Below are 27,833 nucleotides of genomic sequence, written 5' to 3'. Positions count from 1 at the left end.
AAAGTAAGAACATAACAATCCGGACGAAATTAGGTGCACATCTAATAACTCTTCAAACTCACCATCTGACACCAGTCTGTGTGCTTCTGATAATGTCTTGCGTTTGGGTTGTTGATATGATACAGAACCACCACGCACGCAATAAAATAAACTGCTTCTCCAGACGGCAACAGGTAAGATTAGCTCGACAGTCCCGTCCCCGGTAACCATAGCTGAGAATAAAAAGGTCAAGGAACATTTGCTAATATTTATGCATTAGATAAAGGAAAATCTAAGTCACTGTGCTTAGCAACATGAGGTAAAATAAGTATATACTCCCTAAAAAATATGAAACTGAGAAAACATAAGCCAAATTAAATGATACATTTTCTATGTATTGGAAGAATATGTGCTGTCAATCAATAAGTAAAATTTAGGGGAACTATCTGCATATTTATCAGTTTTAACATACAGGTGATTAGGCATAAACTGATGCCATAAAAAAAATGCATCAAGATTTTTTTTTTCAATGCAATGTGATTTTAATGGGAATTATTATTATTTTTTTAATACTTTTTTACATTTACAATTATTTTAATTTTATAATAACTTTTAATTTATACAAAAGCAAATCCATATTTACAACTTAATTCATTTTAAGTAATTAAAATGTAATTAATTATAAACAAAAAACAAAAAAACAATTGCTCTAGGATACACCCAATCCAGATCCAGTTTCTGTGAGGGGAGTTCCATTTCAGCTCCTCGTAGTTCGGCAATGTTTGAAGGAATGTACATTGTGATTGGTCGTCCACGGATGAACATCTTGATTGACTGACCTGTGAGCAAAATAAAGTGGAAAATGCACAATATGAAAATACAAAAAAATCTAAATGATTCTGATGTCTACAGTTGCCAGTTGCAAACGAGTACTATCATTTGGATTAGTTAACTTCAAGAATACAATTTATAGAACTTAATAATAATAATAATATAATGGTTTCTATTACAATATTTTATACAGAATATTTTTAAGTCCAACAATTAGTTCCAATGAAAACAATAATTGAAACCTACCCTGCGTTCCTCTCCCTGGACCCCTGACGATCCTGGTCCAAGATAAAAACGCAAAACAAACATTATCTTTGCAGCTGCAAAACACATTAGGAATTCCTGCGGCCCAACTGACTCTACAGGGAGCTCCAATGAGAACACCTCTCTGACTCATCGGTGTCAGGTCCTGGTTTTGGACTGCACTGAGAGGTAGACTTTGTTTTTAAAAGGGCTTTTAAAAAGCAATGAAGCAAGCAAGTAATCTGTGTGTCTACTGCAAAGGAATGACATTAAATGCAACAGCCACAAACTAATAATCAAAGTCTGCATCAAAACATCACTGACCTTCGAAGATCTTTTATATAATATGGGTTGTTTTGATACAAGAGAAAGTGGGAATATCCCGTATGGTTTTGAGTTTAACCCACATACGACTCCAGAAGGACCCTTTTATCAATGTTATCAGATAGATGTCGCACAGGTGATGGCGAAACAACATTCCACAAATGTGTCAGTTTCATCCCCGAAGGAATAACAACATATGTTTGATGTAGAGCGGAGATATGACTTTCCCCAGCCATTAAATAGCGCAGGTGACTAAATTATTAAAACGGCACACGCACACAAATAAAATGGCTAAGGCAGTGTTGTGAAACGGTGGTGTGAATATCTGGCACGCAGGGAAAGGGAAATAGACACCCATCATCCTGCACAGAAATCTAGAGTAGTGCGGTTGCATAACCAAAGAAAGTAACTTTCCAGCGAGAGCACAACCACTCCTGTGTCTCACTGCAAAGGGAAACCGGCATCTATACATGAACAATGAATAAACAAACAAATAGAGATGAAGCCACTAATGGCTTGTTAAAATAATTTACATTAGGCTATGCTGAGTCACGCTTGCTGTTGTGAGAACATTGCACTGCAATGCATTTAGACAAAATCTGCTCTCTAACATATATTTATTCAGTTATCAATTGGCTTTTCAACCTGGGGTCCATAAAGCTACTGAAAGGGGTGTATGAACTGATACACTGTCTGGGGTCAGTAAGATTTTTTGTAATTTTTTTTTTAAAGAAATTACTACTTATATTCAGCAAGGATGCATTAAACTGATCAAAAGTGATATTAGATGGGCTGGGATTAGGGTAACTAGTTCAATCATTTCTGGTGCAACTGTGTTTTTGCAATGAAAAAATAAAAGGAGAGATTCAAATATTTTACGAGATGCCATTCCTCAGAGAGGGATTTAGATTGCTGATAGTGTGCTCTGCTTTAGTGTGCCAACAGTCAGCATAGAAAAACTGTCTGAGAAGTTTTGCTTTCTAACTGATATCATTGAAAGTACCACTGCTGCAGCAGCAATCAAATCAGCACTTGTGTTTAAATACACTGCCTTCATCAATACATATCAAGATAATTACTGTGTGCTACGAGCAATGTTACATTATTCTGAATCCATAGGTTTATATGTGAAGAGATTAAAAGACTGTGTGTTACTGATTAAAAAACTAATTATTCAAGAAATGAAAACCTGACAATCCTGATTGTGGGAAACTGAAAAGACAATGACTACATGTTGAGTGAAAGGTTAAAAGTGTCTTATATTCATAACACATGACAGCTTTTCCAGTAATCTAGCACACAAGGAAATAGAATAGAACGGAGTATTGTAAAGGGCTGACTATCTCTATATAAGAGGCACAAGTTATTCGGAAACTGAAGTAGAAAATGATTAATGCAAGCCTGAATTATGACAAAGCTAGGCTGCTAAGATCAATGCGGTTTAGAAATGTTCATAAAAGATGAATGAAGAAAAAGAAGGTGAGAGAATGAGAGAGATGTCTTGTTACCTGCACTGGAGAGAAGGTCTTTTGACCGGCTATGGAGACAAACACATCAGCTAATTAGTGAATTAATCATTTAACACAGTGAACATAGAACATATATATTAACACGGCAGTCGCATCAACCCTTCAGTTCAACTTTCACAAATGTCATGTTTTTTTTAATGTCACGCCAGCTTCTTTGACTGTTTTTCATGTTGGAAACAATACCTGAGTTTATTGAATTGAATTGATTTTTGAAAGAGAAAAAGATTCATTGAAGACACATTTTGCAGAAAATTCCACGATTACAAGGTTTCCATGAAGTGCACAGAAACATTTAATTTGAACAAAGATTTAGTTCACCCAAAAAAGAACATTTGGACCAGATTTGGAGAGATTTTCCATTACATCACTTGCCCACCAATGGATCCTCTGCAATGAATGGGTGCCGTCATAATGAGAGTCCAAACAGACAGAGGATCTGGTGGTGAGCAAGTGATGTAATGGAAAATCTCTCCAAATCTGTTCTGATGAAGAAACAAACTCATCATATCTTGGATGGCCTGAGGGTGGGGACATTTTCAGGAAATTTTCATTTATGGGTGAACTATTCCATTAATCTCTATTAAAACCATCGATGGCACTCTAAATTACAAAAATTAAGCACAATGGGAATACTAGGTGCCTTACATTTTGTCTGATGACTTGCACACTTTTATGCAATGGGCCAACTGACAAAATTTGCTAAACCTGTTAACATTTTACATGAAATCCAAACGAGGATGGACATAACTACTTTCTACAAGTGTTGTTTAAATGGAGGAAACTCCACCCACAGGAAAGGATGATTTAGACAACTTTACAACTCAAAAACACATATTTCAGGAAAGAAACATTGTAAACACTTTCATTAAAATATTCTTTGAATCCCTTGGACATCAATTGTGCATACATGTTGTTTCTGTAAACTGAGGGATGAGTCATACAGATTTTCTGTAGAAACCGACAACATCTCGTAGATTGTGCTGATAGAATTTAAATTATTCAATTACTGTGAAACTTTCCGCTATGTGAAAGTGCATGCTTGAACAGAAAAAAACAACGTCTCTCACCTCTCCAGACTCGGAGACCGTGTGAGTAAGTTTGTAGAGGAGGCCGCTTTCTTAGAAAGCCGCTGTTTGGTCTTGTCTTGGGAGTCTCTGCTTTTCTCGCTGTTCCTTCTCACCCTGATCTCAAAAAGAGACATTAGTTACTCTCTGCATGTGCCGTGAAATCAGATTCACAGAGCGCATGCAAGAAGACGTCAATGCAGTTATGAGCATGCTAACATGCAGTAACAGAACTGACAGAATGTGCTCAGCATGTTTCCATTTATGAGACCCATCAAGTTTGGACGTGCAGCATGCAAAATCAAACCCACTACCCACAATCATGCAGACGAAACCATGCAAATAAATCAGATATCAGTGATTGAATGCAATGTTTACGTCAAAATGGATTCAAACTTATGTGTGCAGGAGTGTGAGTCTGTGCTCACTGAGGGATTGTTTCCTTTAGCACACCCTATTTCCTGTTCTTCTGAATACCCTAAGAGACATCCAATAAAAGCTGCATGAAACAGGAAATATCTGTGGTCATGTGACCAATGATGATACTTGCGGTGACAGATAGAGAAGTGAAAGTCATCTGATAAAGGGGGCTGTCCACTCTTAAATTAAGCTGAATGCTGTCACACTTTTTATGGCACATTTTACACAGTAGTCGTCGAAATGAGCATCAGACCAACACACTACCTAGACTGTTATATAATATTTGAGAAAGACTTATAAGTTGATAATGTACAAATGTTTAATAAAATAAGTGTTCATTTAATTATTCTTCTCTAATGTACTTTGTCGAATGCAGTTTGAAGTTCAAAAATAAGATTTTTTTTATGTTTTTGAAAGTTTATAATGCAAAACTAAGGCTGTATTTATTTGATCAAAAATAAAGTAAAACAGTGATATTATACACTAATTGAATTGAAGAAATCCTGGTTATTGAGCTATTTAAATATAATCTAATGTTGACAAAAACTTGAAATGGACTGGGAAAATTAGTTGATATATAAAAAGAATATAAAGACATCCGCATCTAAGTAAAGTGTAATTTGCATTAGAAATAGGTAACAACACCTGTTTGGCTTGGTTGTTCTGTACACTGTAGAACACATACATTATTATGTTTATGCTATATGTATAATTTTTTTTCCCTTCTGTTAATGTTTTATTTGTGTTGTTAATCTTGTAAATTAAACTTTCTAAAAAAAATAAATAAATAAATAAAATAAAAACAGTGATACTGTGAATTATTACTATTGTTGTCTATTAGAAAATACTTTGAAATGTAATTTATTCCTGTGTTTACAAGACTGATTTTTCAGCAGTTGTGCTGCTTAATATTTTTCTCCAAGATGTGTTGATGAGTTAAAAGTTTAAAAGAACAGCATTTATGTGAAATAGAAATCTTTTGTAAAATTATAACGTTTACTGTCACTTTTGCTAAATAATTTATTTACTTATGTCAGAAAAACAAAACAAAACAAAAACTAATAAAAGTCAAATTAAAGAGACAATGTATTGGCAGAAAAAAGACTATACTATGCTAAAGGTAAACTATGTGTTTGCTTACTTGGTTTTGTATGTAACATATGGTCAATGTCCTATTAATCTGTGATCTGCAATTTACATTCAAATTATGCCAGTGTTTTCCATGGTACGCTGATAGTTTCAGAGTTTGTCTGCATGGAATGTCTTTAAAACTGCACATTTGTTTTCATTTAAAGCTGCGGTAGGGAACTTTTGACTTATCTCTAGCGGTTAATAAACAGAACTGCTTGCGTCTTGCGGAAGAACATCGTAGCCGGAACTACTTCTCTCTGTTTATGTCTTTGAAGAATCACAAAGGTACTGGGTTACTCCGCCGCGGTACCCCCGAAGCAATCTAAAATAGTCCTAATATAAACACTTATTATAGGTGCACCCTAGTGATTCAGGACAAGTCCAAAAACACGGTTTGGAAAATGGATTCACGGTGTACTCGCTTATTATATACATTTTTCTACATTTTGAACACAAACAAAGTTACGGACCGCAGCTCTGATTGGTTATTTTTTTACCGGGAGCGATGGAGTTTCTGCAAATGGCAATAGGACCACTGGGAGGAGCCAGAGGAGCTTGATTTTTTCACAGATTATATGTCTCATATTTTACTGTCAGGACATAATGACAGGTTTAATAAATATGTAAAAAATATTTTTTTACAAAAGTTCCCTACAGCACCTTTCAGTGCTAATCCAGCAGAAGAGTGACAAGTCACAGACCACCATCTGACACCATCAACGGCAGCTTAGGGGGCCACTAATAGTCATTTTTAACTCTCTGTCAACATAATCTTCCAGTATCTTGTTAAGTGTCTCACATTCATACATTACCATGAATTAGTAATTAATTATGGGCAGCTAGGTTTTGGGATTTCACGCTGTGCATTTGTAAACCACATATTTACATACATTCTTTGGTCACATTTTGGTTACTTCCCTCTTGCGCTGAAACTAAACAAGGCATGAATGTTTAACGATGCAAGCATTGTTTAGTTTTGCCTGGTGCTCGGTTGCAAAACAATCTACCGCAGCATTCTAGCACCACATAACTTTATAAACCCAATACCTCTTTTGCTTGATGTCCATGCAAGGATACCAGGAAGGGATGAGACATAATTATCTGTAAAGCACTGTTTACATGGAACATTACATTTGTGGGAACCAAGAAGACATTTAGGCGAAAGACCACCCAAAGCAAGCATGCAGATAAATCAGTCAATGAATCAAGAGGTTTGCTCTGTTTATAAGATTAAGTGAGATTATATGATGGGTTAGTTTGATTTTAATGCGCCAGTCATGAGCTTTTGTTTTTCTGCAAAACCATGTTACAGACAAGATTCCATGGAGCTGTTTTGACAAATCTACTCAGGCATTCCTGTCACAATGACAGCTTTTTGGCTTTTGCAGCGATCTTATATGTTCCTTATTCACCTGAAGGAGAGTCGACGGGTCTAGATGACGGTTTTTATTGCTGCGCTTATCATGGAATGCTGCACTGTTCTTGCAACATGTTAACGGACATGCATACCTAGCCTTTCCAAAGAAGTCAAAGCATTAACTTGATCCAAAAATAAATGTAGAACACTGTTTATACAGAACTGTTCTCATTAAAAGAGCTGAATGAATGCAAAAAGGTCATCAATATAGTCATGGCCTAAAGCACACTTAGGAATACAAACGTCTGTCTCTGGTATAAATAAAGGACTGATACTGTATATTACTGTAACAGCTCAATGGTGCAAGAAATGATTCCAAGGAAATCCATCTTAAATGCAATTCAAGTTGCTTTGGATAAAGGCGTCTGCAAAATGCATTAAAAAAAAAACAATTAACGTCAATTAAAAAGTTATGCATTTGAAAAATAGCTCTTGAAAGTTTAAATGAGCTTTCGCATCTATTTTGAAGCTATTTAAACTTGTTCATCCACTAGCAATGTAACAAATAAAAGGTTTCATTCTAAAACTGAGGTACAAACATTGACAACCTCATTAAAAAATCATGGCTGAGCTAAATTACACACTCCCGCTGATTCCTTGACTATCCACTAATGCATTTTTTGTAAATATAGCTCAATCTGGGAGCCAAAGCTGTCCCAACAAGCTGTAACTTTGGTTTGTGCAGCAACGTAAGCATTAATGTTAGGATTAACACCAAAACCAGAAGCAGTGAATTCAAGCAGCCAGCCAATGCTTGACTCCACTTTTGGGGGTCAACGCACAGCATTTTCTCTTCCTCCCGAATGGAGGAGAGTGGGCCTCCGTGTGGGCTGGATGCCAGCTCTTTTGGGGGTGCGGGCGAGGAGGACGTTGGCGTCTGAGGGCCTGAACCCTGGCTGTCCTCGCTGCATTTGCTCTGCTGTTGCTGAAGGGTTCTGTTTGTGGTGGGCTGGATGGTTTCTTCTACGGAGGAGCTCCAGGTTTGGTCCTTCCCCATCTCTTCTTCAAAGGCATCTTCCTCCTCTCCACGGAGTTTGATCGGGGTTTCATCGGTGAACTGGATGCTTTCAGGTAATGCATCCTCCAGGGAGAGACTCTGGATGGCCCGTGTCAGGGCCAGCGGGACAGTCTCGTGATTGGGGATCCATGGCTCAGTCTGAGTGCACCTGTCACTAGTACTCGGTTTGTAGCTGGAAATGGTTTTAGCCCCGCCCTCCCCGTTTTCAGCTGTGTTTGAGATATGGCTAGATACACAAAAAGAACAGAGTGTTTAAAATGAAGGATTTCTCAACATGATGCTTGTCGGTTAAAGGGAACGCAACAACCTAAAAATGAAAATTCGGCAATCATTTACCTATCCTCAAGTTATTCCAAACATCTATGACTGTCTTTCCATGGAACACAAACACAGATATTGCATAATATCCAAAATGCTTTTGAGGCTATAAAGCTTAAAAGGTTTACTCAACCAGAACTTTTTAATTTTGACATTAATCACTTACACCCATGTTGTTCCAAACCCGTAATGCTTCAGAACACAATTTAAGATATTTTGGATGAAAACCGGGAGGCTTTTGGCTGTCCCATAGACTGCCGAGTAAATTACACTGTCAATGTTCAGAAAAGAATGAAAAGCATCATCAGAATAGTCCATCTGCCATCAGCGGTTCATCTGTAATGTTATGAAGCAACAATAATGCTTTTTGTACACAAAGAAAAAAAGAAATGACTTTATTCAACAATTTGTCTGCTCTGGCTCTCCACACATCACCGTAGCGGCATTTTGTTGATTATGAGTTGAATGTATGCTCGTCTATCCTTGTGGCGTGGCTGACACAGAAGAGGTACGCAGTTTGCGTTCAACGGATATTCTCTAAAATGGTGCTACCGTGATGTGGGAAGACACAGAGGAGACAAATTGTTGGAATCATTATTTTTGTTTTCTCCTTAACAAAAAGTATTGTCATTGCTTCATAAGGTTACGGTTGAACCAATGATGGCAGATGGACTATTCTGACGATCTTGACAGTGTAACTTTCTTGGCAGTTAATGAGACAGTCATAAGCCTCCCGGTTTTCATCCAAAATATCTAAAATAATGTTCGGTAGACAAACTAAGCTTTCACGGGTTTGGAACGACATGGGGGTAAGTGATTAATAACAAAATTTTCATTTCAGGGTGGAGAATTCCTTTAAAAAAATTTAAAAGCATCATGAAAGTAGTCCATGCAACTTGGACATTACAGTTTAAAAGTTTTTTGAAGCCATATGATAGCACTGCATGAGAAAGACTTGTTGATCCAGCTGTCCAACACAACATTTAAAGACATCTCCATTTACTGTATTCTGAGATTATTTTTTTTTAGCATTTCTGCTGTAATTATAACAAAGCTGCTTGGTTTCAAACTATTAATAAAAACTACTGATATATTCAAAGAACCATGATTCTAGAAGTTTCAAGAACTGTGTGTTATTCTATGGCTCCTCTGGATCACTGGTTGAGAACCACTGGTTTATGGTGCTATTTGTTATTGGTGTTTAGAGCTCAATGGCCTTAGTTTATGTCAAAATGGCACTTTAAGATGTTCTTCTGAATATTTTTCTTTGCGTTCAGCAGAAGGAAGAAGAACTGTCATTTACATTTTCCACCATATAAATTAGAAAATCTCATTAAAGTAACATTGATATTATAATGAACACAAATAACACAGTTTTCACTGTTCTCTCCTTTTCCCTGAATGCTTTTCAGAATGTCCCAAATATGCAGCTTGCCAAGGAATGTTGCTCTGCTTCTTTGTATTAAACGTGTGGGCGGCCAAACTGATTTTCACAAAGCTTTTCTTCTCAGTATCATCAAGCATATCTGAAACGTCAAGCCGTAACTGAATTTCATTTGTGGATGACTGATATTTTGATAAATGACTGTGCGACTGTGAGCTGACTTTCTGTTGTCTTTAAAACCTTGTAATACAAGTGCACATTTAATGTACCGAGACAGGAAACTGCTTAAAGGGATACTCCACCCCAAAATGAACATTTTGTCATTAATCATTTTGAGGTGGAGTATCCATTTAATTGCGTAAATTATTAAAGTAAATTATACTTTCCAGAATCTTCTGTATACCTGTTTGGTGTGTGGTGAAATCCGTCAAGTGAGCTTGTAGACAGTCTGCAAGGTTTAGAGAATCCATCCACATAACAGGAATGATTTAACACTCGGGCTGCAGCAGGGTTCACTGTACACACACATTTACATGAGTGAAGTTTCTTCATGGCAGTTTCTTTAATTAAGGTAAAACAATGCAATAAAATCTGTTGCAATACATTCAAAATACCAATAAACCTGTTGCAGTGCCTTTATAGTAACACAATGAAATCATTAATCCAAAAATAAAAATCTGTTGAAATCTGGCCATCCAAGATCTACTTGTTTTTTTTTATCAGAAAAAATTGAGAGAAATGTAGCATTACTTCACTAGATGTTAACTGATGGACTGGAGTCGTGTGAATTATTGCAATGTTTTTATCAGCTGTTTAAACTTTCATTATGACGGCACCCATTCACTGCAGAGGATCCATTGGTGAGCAAGTGGTGTAATGCTACATTTCTCCAAATCTGTTGAAGAAACAAACACATCTACACCTGGGATGGCCTAAGGGTGAAAATCATTTCTGAAAATGTTCATTTTTGGATGAACTATTCCTTTAACAAACCTCTTACCAGCAATCAGCTGCTGTTTAAGCAGGGGTATCTGTTGGTCATGTAGGCGGAGTGTACGCAAGGCATCGGCCAAGGAGGACTTCAGTAGCGTTATTTCATCTTCTTGTGCTTGGAGGCGCACCTCCATTAAAGACAGCCTGTCAGGAAACTCTGTGCTGCTTTCTGCAGACACATCATCTAGAAGACAACAATGAAAAATAAAAATCACATTGAAAGATGACAGAACATGTCAAACTAAAAAAAAGGGGGAAACAAAGATGCACTCTTTAAAATTCAAATCAGCATAAAAATAAAGGCAGAACACTATTTACTTTTCTTTTGTATAATTACTTAAATACTTCACAATTTAAACAATAAAACATAATATATTTGCACTATAGCAAATGTGATGCAAAAAAACTAATTAATTTTCTTCTTGATGCTTCTTTAAGCTTCTTGATGTCTTAAATCTTGGAACGTAATACAATCTGCATGAGTGTAATTAGTCTTTGGTGCAATGGCCACAGACTGAAATGTTCTGCCCTTTAGGCTTCAGTGAATTCTAGGCTTCTGCACAATAGATGGGATGTGTTTGTTATATTTAAACAGGGATATAGGTCTATTCTCCTAGTTACAATAGGCCACACAAGAACAAACACACATGGAAACATTTATATGCAACATTTAAAGTTCCTCAACTAACTACACATGATTCCTCATAAAAGCAGAAACATTAAAAACATTGTAAAATAGGTGTATAAAATAAAATATCATTGTGTAAAATACAATACAGTATTTAGTATTCCTGACATCTTCTCCCACAAACAAACCCATTTCATTTTGCCTTGATCACCTGGAATTATTGACTAATGTATTTCTGCCGCAAGATTTCAAGCCTGAAGCTCTTTCTCTTCAATGAACACCCTTTATTGTCTGAATTACACAGAACTGAGCTTCAGTAGTAGTGAACCATGACTGGGCCTTGGACTACTGTCTTGAAAATGTAAATGGTTTATTCAAAGCTGTCATCATGTGCCTTGAAGGATTAGTTCACTTCCGGGACAAAAGTTTCCTGATAATTTACTCACCCCATAGTCATCTAAAATGTTCAGGTCTTTCTTTAAGTGTTAAAGACATTAAGGTATTTGAGGAAAACATTTTTCTTCATATAATGGACTCCAAAGGTGGCCAACGGGCTGAAGATCCAAAAGATTCAAAAGGCTCTACACGATCCCAGCCAAGAAATAATGGTCTTATCTAGTGAAACGACTGGTCATTTTCTAAAATAAATAAATAAAATAAAAATGTCTATACTTTTCAACCACAAATGCTCATCTTGCACTAGCTCAACTTCCTGCATTATGTTATCACATTCGAAAGGTCACCGAAGCGCTGACCCTGTCATTACAAAACAATTGTGCAAAGAAAGTCAAACACCCTTTACAAAAGAGATAAAACAATGATGTAAGATGATTTTGAAGTTGGAGGAGTTTTTTGCCCTACCCTACCTTTCTGAACTGTAGTATACATAGACGAAGAGCTAACCTTGCGTGACCTTTCTAATGTGATTATATAATGAGTGGATTTTCAGATGTGCGTCGCGGAGCTAGTGCAAGGCATTCATGTGTGGTTAAAAATTATATATATGTTTTTTTTTTTTTGAAAATGAGTGCAGATAAGATGCTTATTCCTCAGCTGGGATCGTGAAGAGCCCTTTGAAGCTGCACTGAAACCTGTTGGCCACCATTGAAGCCCATTATGGAGAAAAATCCTGGAATGTTTTCCTCAAAAACCTTAATTTCTTTGTGACCGGAGACAGAAAAACATGTCTCTTCATGAAGACATGGGGTGAGTAAATTGGCAGGACATTTTTATTTTGGAAGTAAATAGATACTTTAAAAGAATGTTGCATCTTCAATGCAATTGAAACCCTATTGACAGCATCGACAGCATTTTGTTGAGTACCACAGATAACAAGTTCAGATTTTCTAGATTAACTATATTAAAGTAAAACAAACATTGCAGGAGGTTTAAAAGAAGCTTATAGATGCTTACACAATATTATTCCACATAAAAAAATAGTCAAAATTTCTCCAAATAAACAAACTGAATTATCAAATCCTGACTGAATTTATCACACTAGTCTTATATGAACATAAAACTTAAATCTTTTATTTTAAAGTTTATTTTGGTGCAACACCTTTCCCTATGGATGGACTTTGACTTCAGGTACACTGTAATGTTGTTATGATTTACATTTTTACAAACTGAGAGAGAAGTCTAAGGCTACGTTTACACTAGAGCGTTTTCGTTTTAAAGCGGCATTTTAAAATGAAAACGATTCTTGTCTACACTGGCATTTTCGAAATTATCTCCGTCCCCACTACGCAACCTAAAAAGCATTTCACATGACCATTCATGCATATTATTATTGTTTACACGGTCGACAAGGATACTCAGAGCGAATGTGTGCAGCCATGCCATTGTTTTCAAAAGTCTTTGTTTTGGTCTTCTAAAACGGTGTCTTCTGCGTTTTTGAAAGTTCAGGTTGAAAACACCGAAGTTGTGTAAACGACAGGTGTAACCATATCAAAAGTTATGCTTGATTTTAAAACGAAAACGCACTTGTGTAAATGTAACCTAAATTATTTTCTGAGAGATTTCAAATAAGTAATAAAAAAACCTCCTTTGATATTTAAACTAAATTGTAGTCTGACACAATATAAACCAGATTTCAGTCAGATATTAATTTAGCTTTAACAAACCAAGGTGACACACGACCCATTTTATTGCATGATTGGCTCAAGTTCTTTGAAATACAACAGGACGTGTAGATAACCAAAGGTCCAGACTTCCTGAACCACAAATACATCCTGTGCTCTTTCAGATAGGAACAAAAATGAAGCCTATAACATTCTTTTTCTCTCACTCACAGAGACGTACTAACAGGGCTATTCAATGCCTCTGGATGAGAACCTTGACTCCTCTGATTTCTTCCCACAATGGATTCATTGAAGATGTGGGACGCTCTCTTCGAGCTAACATATTTTTCGGTTTCACAAGACCAACCAGAGGCCAAAACCACAAATATACCGAACAGATTTAAACAGGGCCAAAGTGCTAGGAGTGCACAGCGCCAACAAATATGGACTCAAAGTGAAACTACTGAAAGAACCTGAGATTAATGATACACTTTGAAAGCTACAAATCATTGAACAGCCCTGTTGTTATTAAATAACTTTAAATTATGACTGCAGATGGTGATGAGTTACATCATGTGGACAAAATAACACTATTTGTCTGAAAGGAATAGGTCAACACAAAATTAGAGTTCTGTCATTATTTACTCAGTTTCAAAACTCTATGTCTATCCGTATAACCAGCTTTCCTTTTGGGTGGACAAGTCAGTTAAATAGCACTTTTCCAGAAGATTTTACATTACAAAGGGGTTAACAATGGAAGTTAACAATGGAAGTTGCCAAATACAGGGCTGCATGGGTGAGTCAGTCTGACATTTCAACAAATTTCACACAGAGCAACACAGACAAATGAACAAGGATGTGGCAACACATTTTTACATCCAGACCAACCTCTGGCTGAGCTCCAAGTGGCTCAACAGTCTCTGAAGGCAGGCAGATACATGCACACGAAAGAATCAAAAGATCTAAGATACGATCAAACAACGTTCATGTCATAGCAAATAGCAGGAATAATTGAAATGCAGATCCACCAAGATGTCGTAACATTCCAAGCTGATACCAAAACCAGTTTTTAAATACAGAGTATTTTCTTTAATAACAACCAGGAACTTAAGGAAAGTTTTATAAGTGTGCTACAGAATTATTATTTTTTATTTGATTTGTGTGACACATTTATCAAAAACACAAGAATGATAAAAAAATAAAAAATAAATAAACACCCCACACAATTTTCAAAAACTGTCAAAGATAAAAAAAACAAAACAGGATAGGGTTTCCAACTTAAAGGGAATCCAACCAGAACAATTTATCTACACAAAACGGAGCTTAAACCCCAAACTTTAGCTATAAATTGGTGAAACAGTCTAATTTTAGACAAATTCAAAATGCTACTTACTGCTGTGTGTAACTTACATCAAGAATTATGTATATTTCTTGTTTTCAAACAATGGGTCTCTACAGTATTACAATAGTTACAATAGTACAATAGTTCACAACAGTATTTTGTTCCATCAAAAAATAAAAAGTAAAGAATGCTGTTGGTAAAGTGTTAACAGTGTTTTCTACAAAGTTCAATAGGTTACCTATGGTCTCTCTGTAGTAGATTCACTGCAGTCACCAAACAAAAGGTCAGAGTTGCCAAGTACACTGTTTGTCAGCACAGCGAATTGTAGTGTAATACAAAACAACCCAACTGGTTGGGACAGTAATCAAAAGAAAGGAACAAAGAAGTGCTCTGTTTAACATGGTTAGTTTTGTCTATATCAAAAGTTTTAACTCACCATATTGTCTAAACACCTGTTTGAATGAGAATAACCAAATGGTTAATAATGAGAAACAGATGTCTCATGGATCCAATCTATTCATATTAACGTAATCCAATCAGCCCTTTGATATGTGAAGTTCCCACACATTCTGACTGGAGTAAATCTTTATAACTACTTCTACACTGTTTATTCTTTATTGGCATCACTGGTTCCATGAAGAACCTTTAACATCCATGAAACCTTTCCATTGCACAAAATGGTTCTTCTATTGCATCGCTATGAAAACTGCCTTTTAGAACCTTTATTTTGTTTCCTTACTGGACAAACTCAATTCATTTTATGCCCTGCTTCGAGACAGGCAACACATCCCCTGCTGTGAAAATACCCGCTGATCATGACACCTGCCCTCTGTTTCTAACCAAACACAAAGTTTCTCTTTGAGACTGACAGTGATCCCCACATGCTTCAAGCAGACAACCATCATCCCAGTGCCCAAAAAAAACCCTCCATTCTCCTGCCTGAATGACTACCACCCCATAGCACTGACATCAGTCATCATAAAGTGCTTTGAACATTTAGTTAAAATCACACATCTGCCCCTCACTACCTGACACCCTGGACCCATTCCAATTTGCTTACTGGACTAACAGATCCACTGACGATGCCATTGCAATGATCATTCAATCTGCCCTGAAACACCTGGGGGGCAAAGGCACCTATGTTTATTGATTACAGCTCTGCATTTAACACCATCATCCCTACCAAACTTCTAGCCAAACTGAAGGATCTTAGTCAGAACCCAGGTGGTCAGAATTGGCAACCACACATCCTCCGCACTCACACTCTACACTGGTGCCCCACAGGGATGTGTACTTAGCCCTCTCTTGTACTAACTGTTTACTTACAACTGATCTGCGAAGTCCAGCTCCAACATCATCTTCAAATTTGCTTATGATACAACTATCTCAGGACTCATCACTGATGGTGATAAGACATCCTACAGAGATGAAGTAAATGCACACACAGCATGGTGTGCTAAAAACAATCACTCTCTAAAGGCCAGCAAGACCAAGGAGAAGATCATGGATTACAGGAAGTCAGCAAGACCAAAAAGATGATCGTGAATTACAGGAAGTCTCAGAGAGATTGTCCCATTCACATCAATGCACAGGAAGTAGAGACAGTCAAGAGCTACACGTTCCGTGGCATTCACATCTTTGAGGATCTTTCTTGGGGCCCACACTTGAAAGATCATATTGAGAACAGGCTGTCAGCGTCTCTACTTCCTGTGGAGGCAGAAGATGTTTGACATCTCCTCTGACATCATGTCAAACTTCTACCGCTGCACTAAAAAGAGCATTCTGACCGGCTGCATCACTGTATGGCAGGGCTATTCAAATCTTGCCCTGGAGGGCCAATGCAGTGCACAGTTTGGCTCTAACCCAAGTCAAACACACCTGAGCATGCTAATCAATGGTTTTGGGATCATTAAAAATTCCTGTGTGAACTGTGCAGCTCGCTTATTGTGCAGACGCAAATAATTATTTTACCCGTTCCGGACATGGATTGAGATGGTACCACTACATGTCATGCCAAACCTCTCACTGCAGGTGCGTCGTCAGTTTAAGATCGGTTTATTAGATCAGCGCCTATGAGACCACCGATAAAACTTCGCCAAGCCATTATCAGCCGATAGCGATCAGTAGACGATCAATCGGAGCACCTCTATTTTACAGTGTAGATGAAAAGTATAAGTGGGTTCTTCATGCAGGTTTTTTAGCAAGCACCGAGCAGCCTTAACTTGGCTGTGTAAAGTTGCCTAAATTATATTTCAGCTAAGTTCAGCTAAGGTTTAATACTTGGAGCTTGGTTAGCATAATTCACTGCATTTCAGCAAAAAACTGTGTTTCAATTCAGTGTCCGTTTATGTACAATTCTGCATGACTATCCAACAGTAGTCCTCCAAGTACTAAATGCCTTGCTGCTATTATGGTCAAGAAGCACTCATAAAAAAAATTATAAGGGTTTGTTTTTTTGATTTCACCTATTAAAATCAAGCCAGCATGTCCACAGCAATGCCGAAAATGGCAGTGGGCTGGTAATGCTGGCGCTGACAAGGCCACAATTATGTGGCATAGTCTGTCTGCATTTGAGAAGAGTAGGCGAGAACGGCGGAGATAGCAACAGACAGTAAAAAATACTTTAATTGGCCTTCATGAATTTAGAGTACTGTCGTTTTAGAAACCAAAAGCATGAGGACAATGATAACTTAATTGTCCTCATGCTTCTGGCAGCTAAAACTGCAGCAGTCTAAATCTAAAAGTGCAAAGTGTTTTAAAAACTTGGCCAAAGATGTGGCGGTCAGTTTCATTAACACCAAGCCATGTTCTTTTCAAGAGTTTCATATAGGTCTGTAGGTTATGCTCTTGAGCCACATCTTTCAGGCAGCGATGTGAGCAGGCCAAATGCACTCCTGTGCACATGAGGTATCAATTAGTGGTTTGTGTTCATGTGGATTTGATTTATTTTTCTCTTTCGTTTTCTCTCTGCATATGAAAATTTGCAAATGAGCCTTGCAGGTGAGGAAGAATGTTTGAGAAAAATGTTTGCGATAACTCTCACTCATATTTGCTAGTTTAACTAAAAATGTTACAAATGAGACTACTAAAATAAAGCTGAAATGAATGTTTAAATGTAAGAACTAAACTAATTGATACAGAAAATCATTAAAGCTTAACAGAAATCACATTTAATAATAATATTTTAAAATTTTAATGTACATAAAAATAAATGTGTATGTACTCTTTTTGTAGGACACTTTTAACACCTTTGCAAAGTTGTTTTCATTTTTTAGTTAATAAAAATATTTTTTTCCACTAATATCTCATTCCCTGTCAGTATATGTTAAGATAATAACCGACACTTGCACAATACAAACCCTTAATGTTAATGTAATAAATGTGAGAGACATTAGTCTCTACATCCTGTATCTCAGCTGAAAATCTTCAAATAGGTGGAGCCTGAGACCAATGAAATGAGTCCAGTGAGACCTGCAGGGCCAAAGAAGCATACTCTGTACAACTTTATGAACAAAGTGGACTTATTTTGCAGGAAACATTGGGAACATTGCGTACATTTAGAGTCACGCTGATATGAAAGAGAAACTGACAGAGGAAAATAACTGCAGAGATGCAGGCACAACATCAGATTTGTAAATTCAAGAAAGAGGAACCAATCTGGAACTGGCCTGCATGGTTTCTTTGAATGTCAAAGCCAACCCATGTCCCAAATTACATTCCCTTATTCCCATGTTCTGCACTCACATTCTCGAAAATGCAAACCATGCGCAAGGATGTGTTTATCAACCTATCAAGTCATTCTAAACAACAACAAAAAAATCTTGTTTGCACAAAAGAAACATCTAATAAACATCTCATATCTTATTTCACAACTCTTCACTAAATATAGACATTACAACCCAAATTTAGATGAAAGTAAAAAAAAAAAAAAAATCCAGTGCATTTCCAACCTACTAATTAAAGATAATCTTACCTAAGACCCTTGAACAGAAGTGATGTTCATGATCAAATACTAGTATTGCTTACTGAATTGTGAACACACAAAAAAATATGAGAAACACTATGCATTATGCAATGCTATGCATGACTATATTATGGTCAAAAAGGAGACAGTCATGGCCTAATGTTTAGAGACGGACTCAGATCATTAAACAAGGCACTGCTCCAGGTGTGTGTTCACAGGGTGTGTGTGTGCTTGGATGGGTAAATAATGGACAACATAATTGGCCGCATTTCACGTCGTCACATGACCTTATTGTGTACATTTTTAATGTGCAACGATTCTGGTTCATTGTGGCACGAAAGAAGGCCAGGTCAAGTGCCATTGTACAGTAACTGTGATTCCCAAGCATAAGTGCATGGAGAATATCCAAGGCCAAATAAAATAAAGATGTTAAAATAAATAAAACACTTAAAAATAAATGCTGATGAGTGACTGCATTTCAACTGTGGTTTTACGAAACCATATGCTCCATGCAAAACAACTTAGCTCAACCAAGTCTGTGAAGCATTTGATTTCAACTATCAATCAATGATTATGCAAAACAATTGCAACAAACCTTGGGATAAATCTGGCCTTGCACAAAATCTAATATTAGTATGTTTGTTTTCACTTTGAGCCATGATATAATAAAATGAAAGTATCATAAGCTCTGTGCGATACTTCTCCAATTGAGTTCGCCCACCTCTCACTGCTGCTCTCTTTCCTGTCAGTGTTACATCACATCACTCATGGCTACGGCGGAACTTCTTGTACACCACTGTCCGCCCCTGCATCTTCAGTCTTACTCAAACACAAATTCTCACCTCCCACAACGAGACGAAGAGCAAGAGAAAACTTGATACATCATCCTCCAGAGTTTATTTGAAGAAGAAAAAGATATTAACCAGCTGGGAGGTTTTCTTGCGTTTCACCAAACATTTTTGTCAGTTACATTTATTTGACTCAACAGGATAAACAGAAACAAATGAGTCGATACCAATTTTCCGTAACTAATTTTTCATCCAAACCGATTCAGATCTGTTTCTGTTAAGAAGTTGAGTCGAGTGAGTTATGAAGAAACATTGTCATGCTCTCAAAACATGCCAAAACCCGAAGCATTAAATATGAATAATGGCAAAAGAAAAACTAGTGAGGAAGAATAACTCATATCTTTCAAAGATTTCTGAAAACGATTTCTGACAAACTCTGTACACAACCTTAGTTTTAAATGAAATACAGATTATTAGAGTGCGCTTTACAAGAAAACACCATTGCAGTTTTTTCTACTTCAAAGTTTCAGCTTTGATTCAACGTGTAACTTACTTGCAATTTCTTTGCAAATATTTACTGGCAATTTCTGAGTGAAACTTTTTTCCATAGCAGTTTCTTTTATGTGTGTGTGTTTGTGTGTCTATGTAGGAGTTTTAAAATGATGTCAAAGTCAAGGAAATGCCCTTTTGACACATCTCCACACATGATTTGGAAGCCTATGCAAAACTATTTACATTCATATATCAAGGTTTCAGAAAGCTTGACAAAGTTCAATTGAAAACAGGTCACTGTGTAAATCGAAATAATGATTTAATAATCTAATTCAAGTTCCTTCCTTCATCAGAAATTACAAACCTAAAATCGATGCATTTACAAACTGCTTCCAAAGTAACACACGTTGAAAGCACATGTGGAAAACCTAACACTTTGACACAGCGTCAGCTTGCTAATCATTGTGATTGCACCAATTATCTGACATTGTGCCAATCATCTCTTCTGACATGATGCAGACTTTGAGGCACTTGAGACAGACAGAGAACCCATCACGGAAAGGCAAGCTGGTAGAAATTAAGCATCTGCGGTAGAAGCATGATACCAGAGGGCTTCCTGCATGACATTTACTGCTCTCCGCCAGCCCAGCATGTTACCAACAAAACAAAAACAAATGCGGCGTCACCATTGCAGAGATTCAACACTGTATCCCTAGACTGCAAGCAATGTAACAAACTGCCATTATAACCAACAAAGCTGTCTAGGCACCAAGCACATGGCAAGCCGAGTAAACATTTACTCATAAAAAAAAAAAAAACTAGTATCTATTTTATGCAACTAATACTTACGCTTAAAATAATAGCAAGTAATTCAATAGCAAAGTTTGCAATCTGACTAAAAGTTATTTTTTTTAGCATTAATTCATTTTTTTGTCTAGTAGTGATTGAATATGGATTCCAATTGTTAATAGAAACATTTTTAATCATACAAGTAAAGTGGTATAATGTGGTCATCCTGACTAGTCAGTATATATATATATGAAAAGAAAAAGCACAGTTGTAACAAGTGACGTTGAAATGTTACTAGCAAGTATCAGGGTAGATAACAGTGTACTAGTATTAAATAAATAAGTACTATAGTAAAACTGGACTATGTACCAGCAACGACTGAAAAAATTATTTGTTGCAAATTTCAAAGTGACTGTTTGCAAAATAAATAAATACTTGCATGTAATAAAAAAGTATTAGTGACTAGCTGAAAAGATACTGAATAGTCACTACTGGACAAATTATTAGTATTTAATTAGTAATTACCGAAGAGTAGCTGAAGAGTTGCTTTCAATTTTGGATTACTGAACTAATTTTATTTAAGATCCTAGTCAGTGTTTTAACAAATTACTGTTAACATGGCTTGCCACAGAGTGTCAGAAACATTCAAAGCAGGGAAAGAGACAATATGAGGTAATGACTATGAAAGCCAACAGAGGAAGTGAGACTAGGATTGCTTGGAATTTTGTTTTTGTTTTTTACAAAAATTATGCAATGAACAAGTTGTTGTTGTTGTAGACACGTCATATAAGTCTGCATGATGTTAACTCTTAAATGTGCAATCAAAATGTAGCCTATAGAACAATATATTATTTATTAATTTGACATCCAATAGTGAGCAAATGTTTTCATGTTTTCGGAGGACTAACATAATATAATAAAAATAAATTAATAAAATAAAAAAACGCCACTGTTCCTAAGTCTAATGTTACTTTTAAAAAGCATAATCAATTAATATGGGTAAGAATTTATTAAAATCTTTCTTTAATTTGAATTTCTTTTCGATGTCAGTGCTCTGTGTCTGTTGTCCGGCTTTAAAGGGGTTTTGTGCACTTTTAAACTATCTCCTCTAGCTTTCCCAGTTAAAAACCAGCTTGCCTGACCAGACTAGGAGACTAGCTAAGACCAGTTTAGGCTTGTTTAAAATGATGTTTTACTATCAAATAAAACCAACTTAGTTTTAATACAAGAACAATAACTGTCGTAACTATATGTTGTCGGAAACTTGGTTAGCATAATGTATTTTTGCTAGAGACGTCTGAATCTGATAGTGTTAGTAACTGTCTATTACACCCTGAAATTACCACATTCTTCAAAATACTTAAGTTAAAAAAACGTATTCATGCTCACAAATGTTGCCAAAGCTTTATACAACTAGTTAGTTGGTTCTACAACAATAAACTTCCTATGTTTATCGTTTATATTCCTATTACACAGACACAAACATAGTAAGTGACCAACCGTGTTTATCGACTCACCAAGACTATTCGTAGATCCATCCATGGCTGAGTCAAACACTCCTTACAGATCTGTCAAATATCGGATTATACTAGTAACGTTATATTCCATTGGCAGAAACGCAAGGCATATCTCCACAGATGCTGTGAACAGCAGCATTGCCAAGAGCTGGAGGGACCCTCACACAGTAAACACGCGGAGGAGACACTGTGGATTTCAGAAGTTGTTGCAACTGTAAAATCACGAATCCAGGAAATGAGCAGAGAGTGTCTCTATCACATGGGGCAAGATCTCACGGGCGTGATTTACTCCAGGAACCGCGTCCATGTAAAGTTGACTTGAGAGCGTGAGGTTCAAGGGTTTAGCCTTCTAACTGCACGAAGCGAAACTGAAATAAGACGCAGTACGACGCTAGTACTGTATAGTTCACTGTCCCAGACCCCGGTTAAAGAAAAAGTACAAACAGAACTTTGACAGCTAACTTACAACTGTAGTTTTCATCCTGTAACGTTACCTCTCTGCCATCTACCGCTAAAGTCGTGAATAACACACCCGACCCGGAACCAATGTGAGCGTAACTTTCCTCGTGGCGTTTCAGGGGGGACGTAGAAAGACGCCGCACCAGACACCGGCTGAAGCATAGACAGTAAAAGAAAGAAGGAAGACTGACAGCAGAATGAGAACTGAGCGGATTGAGTGATCGTGAGTATTGATAAAGCATTATTTAGCGTTTCTCTGGCATATATGATTATTATATTTTATAGGATAATTACATTTATAGAAAAATGCAGTACTAGATGTCACAAAGTGATTATCATTTGCTTTATATAATTAATTACTCTGAAATTTAATGTTGCATTAATATTACTTAGATAGATAGATAGATAGATAGATAGATAGATAGATAGATAGATAGACAGACAGACAGATAGACAGACAGACAGATAGACAGACAGACAGATAGAAAGACAGCAGAACCTGATTTTACCAAGTGAGACATGTTCCTTGGACAACAACTTTGTTGTCCCTGGAACAACATTGTAAATAAACAAACAGATTTGAAGAACCAGTTTATAGATTTTATGAAGTTTAGTTTGGTGCTTGTACAACAGTGTCATTCATCTATTATTTTCCTCTGATTTTAGGGATTACTCATGGTTAAGGTTAGATTTAGGTGTAGGGATATGGTCAAGAATATATTTTTGGGGTAAAATGTTGTTCCAGGGTCAACAAAATATGTTGACCTAGGAACACCTCTAACTCGGCAAAATCAGGACGTGTAGAAAGACAGGTAACTACTTATTATTTCTAGATAGATAGATATAAATGGTCATTGCAAATTTACGTACAAACAATTGCATACATATTTTACATGAAAATGACAGTAATGCTCTCTGAAAATAATTATGTTTTTACCTGTAGTTCTTCCTAGGCTCATTTCAATACATTTGTAATTCATCGGCTGTGGTTTGTGATGTCATAATAATGAACACCCCTCGTCAGCTGTTACGGATTCAGTGCATTGCACGTTTTTTGGGGACACCCATACAGCGAGTGATCCCACCTACTGGAGCACATCTTCAAACCCCTGGAACACAGCACAAATACGGCCAGGTACCTGCTCAGTGCTTACCTCTGAATAATGCTTCTTTATAGACCGATAGTGTCTGCATTAATGCACTCCTTTCCCTCCAATTATTTTAAGCTTCTGAGACCACTCCACTGCAGTGCAGTATGCTCCACGAGTCGTCCAAGCCAGACACCGCTTGAAAAGACAGTTGAAGCTGAGACGCTTAAAAAAGACAGAAGTTTAGTCACACATGATGATTTATTTGAGAGAGCCGCTAGAGACTCAAAGACTAAGGCTGATTTTAACAGGGTCGTGGATGTTTTCAGCAAGAAGGACATTCGGCGACGAGGCCACGTAGAGTTTATTTATGCTGCCCTGAAGAAGATGCCAGAATTTGGAGTAGAACGAGACATTACTGTTTACAACAAACTCCTGGATGTTTTTCCAAAAGAGGTGTTTGTTCCACGGAACTTCATTCAGAGGATGTTTAATCACTACCCACGGCAGCAAGAGTGTGGAGTACAGCTGCTGGAGCAGATGGAGAACTATGGTGTGTGTTTGTGTTTTTGTAGGAGAGAAAGAACAACAAGAATAACTGATGCATTTCTTAAATGATTTGCCAATTCTTTGCTTTCTTAATTTTGCCAGGTATCATGCCAAATGTGGAGACCAAGGTTTTACTGGCTCAGATATTTGGGGAAAAGAGTCACCCTATGAGGAAGTACCAGCGTATCATGTACTGGTTTCCCAAATTCAAGCATGCAAACCCTTTTCCCGTCCCACATGTGCTTCCTAGTGACCCAGTAGAGCTTGCTCGATTCAGTCTTACGCGGATTGCAGATGACCTGGATGCTAAAATAACAATCTATCAGGTGACTATTGAATCTACAACTTAAAGCAGCTTCACACATGCAGAAACCACTACTTGTCAAACGTTTGGGGATACTTAGATTTTTTAAAGCTATATATAAATATGTGTGTATGTGTGTTCATTTTTACAAATTTTATTGAATATTTGGAATTTCAGTCTGATAAATGTGCTTTATTTTATGCATTGCAGTATCCATCAACAGACATCACAGAGACTGGTGAAGAAGTTATGCGCCCCCATATTGTAGGTGTGTAGTCATTACTGATAACTGAACTTGAAATTTCAGGAATATTCTGTGTTAAATGTATGTCATCTCTATCTTATCTGTACAACAGAAAATAAGAACTCACAACTCAGTTTGTAAACACAAAATGCTTTGTCGTTCTCTGCAAATACTATCCAACTTATATAGTATTTAACCATAGTCTGATCACTGTACTAAGGACCAATCGTAATGCTTTCATTAGATTTCTATAACATCATACAGCATGATTGGAAATCACATTTTTGTGAATTGGTACTGTATATGCTTCTTGACATAAAAAGAGATTTCTGATACTGTTTGGTGAAATGAATAAGCACACAGTACAAAACATTATATCTTTTATGTTACCAGGTATTCAGAGTCCAAACCAGCGCACCCTTCTGGCTAAACACAATCCATCCAGGCCCGTGTTTGTCGAAGGCCCTTTCCCACTGTGGCTCAGAAAGACTTGTGTTCATTATTTCCTGCTCAGGGCAGACCCTATACCGTCTGAGGAAACGGTACAGTAATTAGGCCAATGATGGCATTTAATGAATTTGCTTAAAACATACACTACCCATCAACATATTAGAATGATTTGTGAAGGATCATGTGACACTGAAGCCTGGAGTAATGGCTGCTGAAAATCAGCTTTGCTATCACAGGAATAAATTACATTTGAAATGACATTACAGTAAGATAACAGTTATTCACAATGTTGCTGTTTAACTCTATTCTTGATCAAATAAATACAGTATTGGTGAGCTTTAAAAAAACATTTTTAAAAATCTTAATTATTCCAAACTTAGTTGTGTAATACTTCAAAGTTTAAATACTTCATTCTTTAATAATTTGCATTCAAGATTATGTATTAGTCTCTTATTTTCCCGAAGGTTGAGGAAGAATTTGACCTGGAGATGATGGGTCCGGAGCAGAGTCTCTTCTACCCACAGCGACTGGAACTCGACCTGGAAAGAGACATGGGCGATGATTTCAGATTCGATGTAGATGATGGTGAGACTTATATTGCTTTGTTTCAATAAAATGGTTTGTATATCACCAAATATATACAGTGATGTCTGTTAATTTGGTCCTGCAGTGAAAGAGGGGCCGGTTTACGCCATGTGTATGGCCGGTCAGGGAGACCAGGTCACTCTGTCTCAGTGGATTTCGGGTCTACAGGAGACCTGTCCCATATTGGGTCAGATTCCCACAGTGTTCCGACTGGAATCTGGACCCAGAGAACTGCAAACCACATCAGATGCTCAGCAAACCCCTGAGCAGGAGGTTGAAACTGATCCAATTATTGAGGAGGAACCGCTACACTCACAAAGAGTAAAACAGTGAGAGTTTTCTGTTGCAAAGCCACGCTGATGGATGTGCATTTTACAAAGACGGACCGTGATATAAATACATGAATTTAATATGATAAATCTTATATTTAATTTAGTTACCAGATACTGATTTTGTGTCTTGTCAATGAAACAGTTTTTGAATCGAGGTCTGTCTACGTTATGTAGAGTTGCTCTATGATATGCTATAGACTGATTCGGCAGTACAATAAAACACACATCTCTCTAATATGCTGATTTTGTGTTTTTTTTTTACTATAATAAAAATAGTAAATAAGTAGATGTGTTTTTTTGGATAGTTTTAGTTCTTTAGTGTTCGGAAATCAATTTTAGTTTCACTATTCTAAGCAAATGTAGACTTATATTTTCACCAAACCTCTATGCATTCAATGCAACATCTTAGTCATAAAAAGGTGTATATAATACTAAAATGCACGTTAAACTACTTAACATTTTAAATTGCAGACAAGAAAACAAAAGGTGCAAACAGTTTAATTAGCTAAACAGATGTGGATTAAAGAGGGAATCAGAATTAAATGGAGGAAAGAAACAGCAAGTTCCCAGTCTTGAGAAAATCATTGAAAATATTAATGTACTTGAAATGGCTGCTAGTCTTTTCTGCTAAAATAAATGTTCATATATTTTACGTTTATTTGCGAAATAGGTTTTGTAGAAAAACATCTTTGACTATTTGACTCCTAATCAATTCTAAAACGCGCCACCATCACATTTCCCCCGTGTTTTCCAAGTCTCTACAGTGTTGATGGTGCACAGATATGCCTGGAGGCACGGGGGCCCCACACAGGGCCTCTGTACACTCCCAAGAGTCAAAAGAGGACTCCAAAATGTTTCTGTGATATTCTGGTTCTGGAGCCCTGTGAACACTACTCCAATTCAAAAGAACCTACCCCCATTTGTCTGTGCATTTCTATATCCGGGGCCCCCAGGGGACATAAACCATATAGTGTTATTATTATAGTGTTTTGGTATACTGTGATATCTGGTTCTTAGTATAAACTCCCCCTCACGTAATTCCAAACATGTCTGACTTACTTTCTTCTGTGGAACACATAAACTAGTTTGATTGTTTTGTACATATAATTAAAGTCAATGGTCAGAGTTGTTTTGGACCCTATTGACTTTGTAAAAGCAAAAACAGTTAAAACACCCTACAAATCTGTGTTGTGTAGAAGAAAGAAAGTCATGCAGGTTTTTAAACAACATGGTGATGACTATATGATGATCTGTTAAGATGAATGAGCCACTTATAGTGAAGAGCAGATCAGTTTGCATATAACTGTGCAAACCAAAAATGAGTTGAACAGATCTGTCCCACGAGTAAACAACTGCATGATCAGTGGGTTGTGCTGCGTGGGTATCACAGTCCCACTCAAACTCACAGCAGCGCTGCACTTTGGTCCGTTTTAGAACAATCTATAAATGAGGGGGATGTTACTGCTGACAGTGTTTTGAAAAAATGCTTTTATTTGGGGCCTTTTCTCTGTCTGCAACTACATTACTTTTCAAAAATTTGGGGTCAGTACAATTTGTAAATGTTTTTGAAAAATCTCTACCACGTCACTAA

General features: G+C 36.9%; 2 protein-coding genes across 2 annotated transcripts; one reads left to right on the top strand and one right to left on the bottom strand.

Moving 5' to 3' along the window:
* Nucleotides 1-1,976: 1,976 nt before the first annotated feature.
* On the bottom strand, nt 1,977-22,701 carry LOC113071473 (uncharacterized). The gene is made up of 6 exons (XM_026244826.1): nt 22,232-22,701; nt 10,659-10,835; nt 10,062-10,173; nt 7,721-8,182; nt 3,974-4,087; nt 1,977-2,914 (listed from the first exon to the last, which is right to left on the bottom strand). Exons 1-6 carry the CDS (start codon nt 22,254-22,256, stop codon nt 2,809-2,811), a joined length of 996 nt encoding a protein of 331 aa, XP_026100611.1. The 5' UTR covers nt 22,257-22,701; the 3' UTR covers nt 1,977-2,808.
* Nucleotides 22,702-22,876: 175 nt separating this feature from the next.
* Nucleotides 22,877-26,459, top strand: LOC113071472 (evolutionarily conserved signaling intermediate in Toll pathway, mitochondrial-like). Its single transcript, XM_026244825.1, has 8 exons — nt 22,877-22,913; nt 23,634-23,825; nt 23,917-24,331; nt 24,430-24,653; nt 24,842-24,899; nt 25,269-25,417; nt 25,790-25,910; nt 25,996-26,459. The coding sequence occupies exons 2-8, from the start codon at nt 23,697-23,699 to the stop codon at nt 26,241-26,243; spliced, it is 1,344 nt and encodes a 447-aa protein (XP_026100610.1). The 5' UTR covers nt 22,877-22,913; nt 23,634-23,696; the 3' UTR covers nt 26,244-26,459.
* The last annotated feature ends 1,374 nt before the right edge of the window (nt 26,460-27,833 follow it).

Source organism: Carassius auratus, unplaced genomic scaffold, assembly GCF_003368295.1.
Source record: "Carassius auratus strain Wakin unplaced genomic scaffold, ASM336829v1 scaf_tig00007372, whole genome shotgun sequence".
In the NCBI taxonomy this organism is placed as follows: Eukaryota; Metazoa; Chordata; class Actinopteri; order Cypriniformes; family Cyprinidae; genus Carassius; species Carassius auratus.
Note: the sequence above shows the minus strand (reverse complement) of the source record. Positions and strands in the feature narration are given on the sequence as shown.